The sequence below is a fragment of the Anolis sagrei genome, chromosome 5, assembly GCF_037176765.1.
Source record: "Anolis sagrei isolate rAnoSag1 chromosome 5, rAnoSag1.mat, whole genome shotgun sequence".
NCBI classification, from domain to species: Eukaryota; Metazoa; Chordata; class Lepidosauria; order Squamata; family Dactyloidae; genus Anolis; species Anolis sagrei.
In genome coordinates, this window is record NC_090025.1 from 176,371,567 (window position 1) to 176,384,199 (window position 12,633).

At 38.4% G+C, this 12,633-nt stretch overlaps 1 protein-coding gene across 7 annotated transcripts in view; it reads right to left on the minus strand.

Annotated features, from left to right (window-relative positions):
* Positions 1–1,321: 1,321 nt before the first annotated feature.
* Positions 1,322–12,633, minus strand: part of BICD1 (BICD cargo adaptor 1) — a 133,548-nt gene continuing 122,236 nt past the window's right edge. For 4 of the 7 annotated variants that reach the window (XM_060776787.2, XM_060776786.2, XM_060776790.2 and 1 more), the window contains one exon: positions 1,322–7,399. In XM_060776787.2, coding sequence (XP_060632770.2) covers positions 7,315–7,399 — 85 coding nt within the window. In that variant the 3' untranslated portion in view covers positions 1,322–7,314. The remainder of the gene's footprint in view (positions 7,400–12,633) is intronic. The other 3 variants (XM_060776791.2, XM_060776793.2, XM_060776795.2) reach the window with 2 other exon arrangements.

Consider the following 12,633-nt stretch of genomic DNA (forward strand, 5'->3'; position numbering starts at 1 on the left):
TCTCTACATAGTTTGTGAGCAAGTATTGCATAATAGTTTGAGTATCATACTATTACTCCGAGACTTCAATATCTTACCAAAAAAGAGTGTTGCCATAAGTCAGCAACGCACAACATCTTTCTGTTTTATGGCAACCCTATTTATACTTTAAGTACAATAATTTAATTACATGTTAACACCATTTTGCTGTTTGTATGCATCTCTTTTACTTCTTTTATGTTGTCTTGAGCCAAGGAAGGATATAAACATATTAATACTGGTTTAGTGTACAATAGTAATGCCAAATATAGAATCGTGCTGAGCTATTTATCATCGCCAGACCTATCAAAGAGTTGCTGAATCCTTCCCCAAAGCCATTGCTTGGTGGAAAATTGGAGAGACAAATTGCAGAAGCCTCCTTTCTGGCAGGGGCTTTAGCAGCTCTTTATAGAATCATAGAGTTGGAAGAGACCTTGTGGGCCATCCAGTCCAACCCCTCTTCCAAGAAGCAGGAAAATCGCATGCAAAGCATCCTGACAGATGGCTATCCAGCCTCTGCTTAAAAGCTTCCAAAGAAGGAGCCTCCACCGCACTCCGGGGCAGAGAATTCCACTGCTGAACAGCTCTCACAATCAGGAAGTTCTTCCTCATGTTCAGATGGAATCTCCTTTCTTGTAGTTTGAAGCCATTGTTCCGCATCCTAGTCTCCAAGGCAGCAGAAAACAAGCTTGCTCCCTCCTCCCTATGACTTCTCCTCACATATTGATACATGGCCATCATGTCTCCTCTCAGCCTTCTCTTCTGCAGGCTAAACATACTCCGCTATTGAAGCCGCTCCTCATAGGGCTTGTTCTCCAGAGCCTTGATCATTTTAGTTGCCCTCCTCAGGACACATTCCGGTTTGTAGCATCTCATTTCAATTGTGGTGCCCAGAATTGGACACGGTATTCCAGGTGTGGTCTGTCCAAGGCAGAATAGAGCATTGGTAGCATGACTTCCCTGGATCTAGACACTAGACTCCTATTGATGCAGGCCAAAATCCCATTGTCCACGAGGATTCCAAGATCTTTTTCACAGGTACTGCTATCGAGCCAGGCATCATCCCTCATTCTATGCATTTCATTTTTTTTCTGCCTAAGTGGAGTATCTTGCATTTTCTTTTCGTGAGAAAAGGGACAATGTATTTCTAAGAGAATATCAAAATATAATACTCGTGGTGAATTCAAATGCCCACTGATTTTTGCACTAATTTCTCTTCCCATTACTTTTTTTCAGTGAAAGATTGAGGGAACATGTAGTACTTTCAATACACAACAACACAATAAAGCATACACAGACAGAGTTCAATGAACAAAAGATGACCAGTTTATTTACTGGGATAGTTATGCATTACACCATAATTTTAGTTGAAACATAATGATGTAAGAACCAGTATATTAGCTTCTAATTTCATTGTTTTCCGTTCTGGACTGTTTTCGTTTCTCAACCATTCAAACTGCACAATCGTCCATGTAACAATACATGATTCCCTCACAAGGAAATTCGCCTAGGATTGTCCACATGTATAAAGACCAGGATGGGAAAGGGCTTGACATGGCAATTTTTTTCAGAGCGTTCAGATCAAATGGTTTGGGAATCCAAAATTAGTAGATAGTCTTGCCTTAAAATTAGAGTTGCAACACAATAAAAGTTTCTAACATTCAGTCTTTAAGTCAATGAGCACATCTATTTGTATTCTCCACCATCTAGAAATACTCCATCCAACCTCATAAAGGCATTACAACAGAACTTCAATTCAGTTTAGGAATAGCCAACCTTTACAGCAGGCAAATGTATAGCATACAAATTGTGTTTTAACGCAAACTGCACCAGTATTTAAACCCATTTGGATATAACACAATACGTCCTTTCGTGTGGTCGATTAGATAAAGATATTCATGCAAAGGGGAACATTCATAGATTACAAAATTCACAAAACATGAAGATTTTAATTTAATTTTTTTTACAAAGGATCAATTTAGTCAACCTTTTAACAGTCAAACCACATGGTTTGAAGCACTAGATCTATTACTAGTGAGGTGTTGTTTTGTTTATTCAAAGATATGGTGCACAAAGCCATACCCATGAATAAATATTTTGTTAAAAGCTAGATTATTCTTATTTTTCCCTCTTCCTCTCCTCCCATACCACTGTTGGCAAGATTGATTCCAAAACATTTTTGGCAAATCTTCAAAACAGAATTAATAATAAGGTTTCGACAAAACCAAATCTTTGTGTTGCAAAATATCAAAATAATCAGTGCAATTTCTATTAGTGCATAATAACGAACAGCGTATGTACCTTCCTGTCAACACACTAATTGAAACACAAGGCTCTAATTTCTATAGGGTCAGACAGAAAATAAACTCCAATTTCCAAATATGTCATTTTCCCTTTGTATCTTGTCAATTTATCACACTCTCGCCTTCAGATTTAATAGAGAGAATTTTGAAGAACTCTGGAGGAGAGAGATTAAAATGCAATTAAGCCGTGCATCTCTTAATGGGCGTTGTATCAGACATGCATTTCCAATATTTAGGGAGGGGAAAAGAATAATCTCATGAAATAAGAATTTTCTAGCTTCATCTTTGACGTTATGGGAAAGGGTACATGAAATTACATCATGCAAGCTTTTTTTATATTGCATATTTAGATGCATTCAGCCTTGGTGCTAAATGCAATTCATTGCTTATCTTTTTTTATACACATCACGCAGAATATTTAACCCAAACAGTTTAATAATGGAGGGGAAATTCTGAAAGCCATACGCTCCTTTCAGATAAAGTAGATGCACAATTGTGGGGAAGGGGAAAATGCTGTTTTAAAAATAAATATAACAAAATGGCTGTGCTTCTAATGCAGGTCTGCAGTGCTTCGAATTCTGAAATAACTTAACACTTTTATAACCAAAGGAAACAAAATAATTTAAAATAAAACAATCGTACAGCAGTCATCAGTATCAACTAATAACATTTGTAGAATTAGATTAACAGCTAGACAGAAATATTATAGGCTTCAATAGTACAGGATTGTCTAGTCCAATGGTTCTCAATGTGTGGGTCTCCAGATGTTTTGGCCTTCAACTCCCAGAAATCCTAACAGCTCATAAACTGGCTGGGATTTCTGGGAGTTGGAGGCCAAAACACCTGGGGACCCACAGGTTGGGAACCACTAGCCTAGTATTTAGTAAAACATTGGTCTCCTCCTGTCCTGATGTTGGACATACATCCCATGTTACTAATACTTGTAAAGTCCACTTAAGCTAACTTTGTTGAAAAAATTCATTTTGTCCAAAAAAAAGTTGGCTAAAAGAAGGTGCCTTCCTGGTTATAAATAGCCAAGAGTTTGTATAAGGGGCTTTTTGAATGTTACCGCCAACTTTGTCACTTTCAATCATTCTCATCACTTTCTGATTCCTCTTAATCTTGAGTTTCTAGCAATTCGCCTTTCAGTATATTGATAACCCAGCTTTTGCTTTAAGTACAGAGTAGGAGCTTTCCACATCGAGAAGTATCTATTTGTTCATAGAGATCTGAATGGATCCCATGGCTGCACAAGACAAATATACCGAGGTCTACATCCCAGGCATGAAAACTGGCACTGGGGATATTGAGGTCCTACAAAGCCAATCTGCATGGGTTTTTCACCCTCACCTCATTGCTCTTGCGCATTGTGGGTGAACATACACATGCTTATAGTAATCTTTGAATTGGGGTATATTGCTGTTGATATTCAAATGTCATTTACAGTTCTTCCCTTTAGAAAGTTTAACCTAATATAACCTAATTATACTTTCCAATATGTTTAATCACCATTTCAGAATAACGATCTCTCCGCATCCACTGCTTCAGATTACAATCTACATTATAAAGAAACTGATGTTCTCAATATGTAAACTTAGATTCGAGACCTCTGACTTTCAGGTTTGAAGCAAGTGTGCTTAGGAGTGAAGTTTCAGGATATAGTCCTATCCATGGGAACAAAGCCCCACTGCATTCAATGGGGTTTATTTCCTATATTTATTATCATTCCAAATTATGGTTCATAAGGAAAATTAGCTATAGCGCAACTAATACAAGAGTGACAATATTTTTCATATTTGAAATACACAAACACTTTCCTCTAACCTGTCCAAACATTCTGAGTTGTACTTTGGCCCAGTTGAATTATCTCTATGATGGTGTCATAATAAATAAGGGACATGATTCATCCAGAGCAAAGTTCTTTTAAAATCTATTGTTCTCCATGGGTAAGAACCAAATGATCTCTCCAGATCTGTAGTTTTTAAATTTGTGAATTCAACGGACCTCAGATCATCATGCCCCATATTATTAAATGGTAGTAACATGAATGCAAAAAACACTGACATGTGCACATTCATGTCAATACTACTTAATACTAAGGGACATGATTGTGCATATTTTGTATCTGTGGAGTCTTGGATACCACATAATGTAGGATAAAACAGTGACCATTCAAATCAAACAAATCTCCATGTGGTCCATTTGAGTGTTTACCAACATTGAATTGGGTTGCTGTGAGTTTTCTGGGCTGTATGGCCATGTTCCAGAAGCATTATCTCCTGACATTCTACCCACATCTATGAAAGTTGTGAGGTCTGTTGTAGGCAAGTGAGATTTATATATCTGTAGAAAACCTCACTTGCCTAGTTTCCAAGAGACCTCACAATCTCTGAGGATGCCTGTCATAGATGTAGGCAAAACGTCAGGCGAGAACGCTTCTAGAGCATGGCCAGACAGTCTGGAAAACTAACAGCAACCCGGTGATTCTAGCCATGAAAGCCTTCGACAAAATATTGAACACTGAATTGACACCTCTGCTCCTGGATGGGATTCCAGATCCTTTTAAAGTCAATGTGATCAGCGGTTCACTGGGATGGATGAAATATGCTTATAGCTGACACACCCAGCACACAAACAGACATTGTCAGTTCATCTGCATAGTAACTAATTTGTAAACACAAAAGCCCAATTTACAGATGTAATTGGCAAACCCAGATGTTGTTAAAATATAAGAATTTGTAGACAGTCTTTCCTCCTTTACAAAAGAATATGAACATTAACATTTGAATTGTATCACAAGATAATCAACATGGAAACACATGAATACGTGCAAATGGCTGTTACCTTTTTAACAGAAGAACTGTACCAGACGCAAACCCTTTAAAGTCAGTATATTTCCATTTCATTAAGCCCCTGTGATATTTATCCTTAAGGAGCAAAGAGGATGCTTTCGAATGGATTGTGGACTCCATTGCAGAATTACTTTTCACCTCTGTCTCTTAGAAAAGCTCAACTGCTCTGATGAAATTATAATACATGAATTGCTGATTAGGATAATCCTGTGTTTAGCACCTTGGTTACTGGTTTTTCATGATAATGATTGTTAGGCACAAAGATTAGCCAACTAGACTTTCTGATTTCTTGGCTGACGTTCCTCTCAGATTCAAATGGTTCAGGCAAAATTCTCCCGGCTTCTTTTGATTTCTTTCAAAATGGATGCATAGCTCAGGATATTTTGCCATTTCTCTCCTCCGAACCTGTACAGCAGATAAGGAAACTTACATGTGCCCAGGCCTTTCTTATTTAAAATGTATTAAGGCTACCTGATTGAGAGCAAGAACTCTGCTAAGAATCCTGGGTAGCATTATCTCTGGGGAACCCAGCAGAAGGCTCAAAGTGATAACTCAAAGCTTAGCCAGCAATGTGATTTGCTTCTGAGCATTGTGCAAAATAAATTCATCATCCTTCATGTTCTTTATATCCACTGCACTTCAAAAAAAAGCTGTTAAAGGAGGGAATCTTAGAGCAGGAGTACCATGTAGCATGGGGACAGAAACTGTGTATTGTGTTTCACCTGAGTATTTGTCATTGAACTGACAATGAGCTAGATCTCTATAGCTTTTGGGAATTTTGGCAAGGAAAAAATGCACTACAGCAAGAACCTTCCATCCCAGCTATCAGACTTTTTTTTTTAACTTAGTTACCTTCACTTCTACATGCAACTGGAAACTAAAAATTTTGTCACACTTGGTTAACTCTCTTTTCTTACCTTTTCTGCCAAAATAAGGCCTTTAACCTGGTAACACTGAATTTGGGAGCAGCAAGTGAAAAACATCCTAAACATTTCAGTAAAAAATAAACCACAGCATATTTCAAGTTCATTTACAATTGTTTTTCCAAATACCAAACAGAAAAAAAGAACAGCACCAAGTCATCAGCTCATCTGAGACACACACACACAAATAAAAAAGGGAAGGAAAAAAGAAGGAGGGGATCGCCAAAAAAATCCCACCTAAAACTGAAAGTTAAACACAAAGAAACCATCATTAATGCATTGTTCAAGAAAACCATTTTTAGGCTCAATCAGATTCCAATGAACTAGCAAAACAATTAGCAGCTAACTTCATATTAGTTATAAAACAAGTGCGTAAACAATGCCAGTGCAGCAGAAAAGTACATGTCAGTGGGCACAATACAGAGAAAGTTAGGCACACCAAAATTCTATTGAAATCAATGGAATTAAAATGTTATGCTCTGTGCCTATTTTATTTCAATGGGATTCAGGCACATCCAACTTTCTCTGGAATGCCCCAAAGTTCACATTCCAATTCAACTCAGTTTCAACATTTTTTGTGCAATTAAGAAAACAACAACAATACCAGGCCACACTCTTTGGCCAAGTGAACAATCTTCGATTGCAAAATAAAAACCCTAACTGGCGAGGAAAAAAAATATTTCTAATGCACCACTTAAAATATTAATAGAATAAAAACACATACCAAGGACAGTTTTTAAGAAAATGTAAACTCATGGTGCAAATATAATTAAAACAACAACAAAAAGACAATGTAACAAATCATAGAACGGAAAACTCAAGTTGGTGCTTGAAAATAGACTGTCAAACTAAGGTTTTGTATCGTACTTTCTTTGTTCTGCTTGTTAGTAGTTTAGGTTCTCAACTCACTAGTAGCACAAGCTGAACGGCTGGGAGGAACAGGTTTTAACGTCCAAACTGCAGACATGTCTATCTGGGTATAACCAGAGGAACCTTGAAGATCTTCTCAACAGTTTGGGCACTGTGCTTTATGTTCTTCCACACATCCTCAGTTGTTGAAGACTGCAGATATGTGTCCGGACTCATCGATACAGCAACAAGGCAGTCATGCCTGCTGGTTCCTTCGGCGCAAACTGTACCTTTGCTGTGAGATCTCCGACTCAGTTTGTATTGTGTGGGGTGCCCCCCCAACTCTTAGGTTGCATATGAAGACTAGGGTTAAGGAGGCGGTTTAGGTAGACAACTGAGGGGGGTACACTGAGAGCTGGAATGTGGCTGTTCTTCTGGACAAGCTACATCAGGACTGAAAATTAAAAGAAGGGAAGAAATGTTTAAAATACATGCCCAAGTTGTCAGACAAACATATATGCACACTGAAGGAATCTTTTCTTCTGAAGAGATACAGGATTGCCTTTGAATACTCTCACAATGTGTCATCATTTTTATGCGGAATGTGTATTGGTGCAATACAGACAATGATCTATTGGTTTAAAAAACAGAAAAGAATCAATAGTACGATCAAAAATCCCTTAAACCATCGTTTCTCAACCTAGGGGTTGGGACCCCTGGGGGGGGGGGGTCACGAGGGGGCGTCAGAGGGGTCACCAAAAACCATCAGAAAGCACAGTATTTTCTGTTGGTCATGGGGCTTCTGTGTGGGAAGTTTGGCCCAATTCTATCGCTGGTGGGGTTCAAGGGGCTCTTTGATTGTAGGTGAACTATAAATCCCAGCAACTACAACTCACAAATGTCAAGGCCTATTTCTCTAAATTCCACCGGTGTTCAAGTTTGGGCATAATTTTATGGTTGGGGGTCACCACAACATGAGGAACTGTATTAAGGGGTTGCGATACTAGGAAGGTTGAGAAACACTGCCTTAAACCACAGCCCTGTTAAAGGTGGCTAGGCTAATCCAGCCCCTATGTTCAGCACTACACATCTGAAAACCAAGTAAAGATTTTATTTCATTTTAAAATTCCATTGGATTATCAAATAAATATGACAAGCAAAGTTATCATCTAGTGTACCAAATGAAATACAGTTAAGTCAAGGCTTAGCATGTTTAGGGAGTTGACATTAAAGCACTACTAACAGGATGAATAGCACTGTTATTAATAAACATCCTATTTTCTAAATGTTGGAAAAGAGAGAAATATATTTTATGTAATGTAATTATCTTTCTCTCTTTTTCCAAATCATCCAACTTTAAAGCCAAAAAAGATTAAATAAGATTGGGACAAATACATGGGTTATTAAACTCATAATCCAAAGATTGAGCCTATTTAAATGAACACAGTGATACTTTCCATTCTGGACAAAGCATTCATAATTATCATTGTGTTTTGTTTTCCCTGGCAAACAAAACAATGTGCAGCTTTTCTGACATAGCCCGTGGCTAAAGATACTGCAGCTGTTAAATTTCTACCCAGGTTGAATATGGTTACAAACCACAACACAGCTCAACTTTACTTAGCTACTGAATGTTTTCCAGAGGAATTCACTGAGTCTTATTCAGAAAGCTTGAATGCTGTGATGTTTTGAGTTTGAATTACAACCCCGGAGACCAGGTTTTGACCCGGTTCAGCCATGGAAACCCACTGGGTGACCACAGGTATGTCACACACAAAGGCCTGTGGACAAATTTTGACAAGAAAAGCTGTGGAAGGGTTGTCTTTGGGCTCATCCAGACAGGGCCATATCCCAGGATTTGGTTTGGTTTTTACCAAAGGAGTCCAAACAATGTCTCTGGTAAAAAGGACATAATTCAGAATAAACCAATAATAAACCAGAAAGGACTGGGTCTAATGGGGTATTGGGCCTGTGGGGACTCACTTCCATATAATGAGTCCCCATTGTCATTCCAAACCTTTTGGGCTCCTGGAGCCCAAAGGTCTGGGATGCCCCCCTTCAAATCAGAATGGCATGTAGCCCCCCAAAGCCCCCCAATTTAACCCTAAAAGAAAAGTAAAAGGTACCTGGCCATCATAAGTTGCCTCCTTGCACCCTCCGGGCCCAAGGAAATGACATGCCAGGAGATGGGAGTAGGAGAGTTTTCCTCCTTGGCTTCTCCCTCTTGGCATATCATATCCTCACACCAGTAGGACATGAGGGAATACCTTATTGTGGCCAGGTACCTTTTACTTTACTTTTAGGGGTAAATTGGGGGCTTCGGGGTAGGTACATGCCATTCTGATTTGGATCGAGATGGCATGTAGACCCTCTCTCCTCTGGGAATGCCAGTGGTTTTGGGGGGAGTGGGGTTGGAAATCCATGCTGAAGTGGGTTACTTAAACCCACTTCAGAGTGGATTCTGGTGCTGTGTACAAATGCCTTTTGGGGTAGCTGTGACTTTAAGTCATTTCCCATTTATGTAGGAGGCAAGGCTTACAGCTTAGAAATGATGTGAAAGCACGCAACAATGGCAACAACAACAACCCGGTTAACAAAGTGGTTGTGTTCCTGGGCAATTACTTCTTTAACAGAAAATTTGGTACCAGTAAAAATATTGAATGAAAAATGTCATTATCCTCCACTACACAAAAGAACAGTGCTTCAACATGTTTCAGCTAATGATTTAGCCAAAACAAACAATATGCACATGTGAAATGAAAGAACTAAATTAAGTACATCTTGCACACAGAATAAAAAAAATGGCAGACTGCACAGAGACCAATTTAAAGCTTCTTTCAAAATGTGTCAGGGGATAATTTGTTCCTCTTTCACCAGTATCTACTTTTCTCATTACAGTGTTTTCATTTCATTGGCCAAATTTCTGGATCTATCCTTTTATAACATGCTGGAAGTAGATGGTGAAGCTGTCTCAATTTGCTTTGCCCTTTTCTGTTTTGATGTTCATGCATTTATAGTAAGGGATTATAGAGTCAGCTGCTGTTTACCTTGCCTGTTGCCAGGAGGCACATACAGCCACAGTAGCATTGGCTGGGATACAAGCCTATTCTTTCCCAGCTTCAGCTTTATTGCATTGTTTACTTTAGACACACAGCTGCACCATTACACCAAAAATCTGTGTATTTTCCATCAGCCTTCTTTTCCCGTCCTTCCAATGTCAATGCTGTTGTTTGCTTGTTTGTTTGTGGGGGTTTTTTGTACAAAACTTTCATTCAGAAAAGATGGCAAAATGGATAGGCATAATACACACACACACATCCTTTTAAATCAAAAACTTTCTTAACTGAGATATGCCTGAATATTGTTGCTGGGAAAGCGAAGCTGTAAAGCATGTACTGGACAGTAATACAATCCAAATATCCACTGTGCTAAGGTTCTCACATGCTATAGGTGAAAAAATATTTTTTCAGTGCTTGCCATTTTAAACATGGGTTACATAAGCACTCACAAAACAGGGAGATGCAGACTCATATGGGATTGTTGTATTAAAAGTAAAACAATCCTTTTAAAAAGGTTGACAGACCTCATACATCTCCCAAAATTTTCAGGGAGGATTTCAGCCCATAATGTCCAACAAAACCCTACTGGTTTTAAATTTTAAACTAGACTAAACATTGCATGGACCCAGAAGGGAAACAAGAACTTTCTTTTTTAAAAAAAAGCCTATCCAAGGGATGCTTATTACTGTTACACAAGAAGATATGAACCGAGTTACAGAAGACCACTAAACACAACAATTTCTGTATCTACAAAGTTGCTAGCTAGAGAGAAGGTAAAAAAGAAAGAATAAAGCTCCCCTCAGCTTATACTAAAGTCAAAGTTATTTATAATTTTACTCTGTTGTTCTTGTTGTTGTTCTTGTTACATTTACATTATTTTACTCTATTATTATTAATATTATTTTATTACATTATTTTACTCTAGTTATTATTATTATTATTATTATTATTATTACATTTATAAAGGTTTCCCCTAATATTAAGTCTAGTCGTGTCTGACTCTCAGGGGTGGTGTTCATCTCCATTTCTAAACTTCCAAAGTCATGTGGCCAGCATGACTGCATGGAGCGCCGTTACCTTCCCGCAGAAGCAGTACTTATTGAACTACTCACATTTGCATGTTTTCAAACTGCTAGGCTGGCAGAAGCTGGGGCTAACAGCGGGAGCTTGCCCCACTCCCTGGATTCAAACCACCAACCTTTTGGTCAGCAAGTTCAGCAGCTCAGCAGTTTAATCCACTGGGCCATCAGGGATAATGTTTTATTACATTGTAATTTGAATATGGAAGCTATAAAAGACATGTTGCAAGCTAGTAGGATGCAATCTGTATTTATTTTCATTAACCAAAGGATCATGAAGGAAGCAATCTATTTCAGAGAACATTCAAACACATATCCCTTTTTTTCAAGCAGTTTTAATCTCATTTAACAGAGGCAATGTGGAAATATTTCTATATTTTTGTACTAAGCTGTAAAATGTCCTACTGTTCCACCTGTCTATGTTTACACCTACATTAACAATTTGTGGGCCACTGATAGGAACATCCAAAGGACTATTCCTAACCATTGATTAAAAAATCCTGCAAGCAAAGGTGAAACTGTATGGGGGGGGGGGTGTCTCAAGAGAATGAAGAAACCCCCTTTTCTCTCTCTCTTATGAGCAAACTCCTACAAATAGGAATTATGAAGCACCACTCTTTGGAAAAACATTAGCTTTCTTTCCAAATTGGACTTAGATGGATTAAGTATTATAGTTTGCTATGGCTGTTTTCTGTTCTGCTATGGATTTTTCAAAAGTTGTCCAACAAGATATGAGTAACTGAACCGCACCCTGTCAGATCTTTGGTAAACATTGTTCTCTTGGAAATAAATTCCGTTCTTAAGCAAATATTGCAAGATGTTTCTGCAACAGTGAATATATCCTATGTTGTCTGCTCAAACGAATTACGCTGCCTTCAGGTCTGAATGGCAGATCACATCTAGATGCAGACTGCTATAAATTACTTAAAATCCTAATACTTCATTAGAATGAAGGAAGCCTTTTCAATCTAGTATGAATATGATTTCTTGTGCAAGTCGCATAGAACCAAAGAGTATTTTAGTAGATTAATCAGTTAGATGAATAAATCATCATTTCTTCTTTAGCATAAAAAGGATTACTGATTAACTCTCAATTTTAAAAATAATATTCATTATTTTGATTATCAGTGAGTTGTAGAAAACCAGTGTGTATGGGAGGGTTTTTACATTCCTCTGCATGCTATTGTCCAGATCTTTCCAATGCTGCTGATTGTTCAGGAAGAGAGGAAGCTGCCCCTCCTTTCATCTGGTCCGGTTATCACTAAATATGATGTACACTAGGGATGAGAACAATGTGGATATCCAGATGTTGTTGGGCTATATCTCCGAGCACCCTTGGACAGCATAGGTCAGTGGTTCTCAACCTGAGGGTCCCCATGTATTTTGGCCTACAGCGCCCAGAAATTCCAGCCAGTTTACCAGCTGTTAGGATTTCTGGGAGTCAATGAGGACCCACAAGTTGAGAACAACTGCCACAGGTAATGGCGAGGAGTGCTGGGAACTGCAGCCTAACAACATTGGAGGACTACAAGAGTCCTACTCCTGATCTA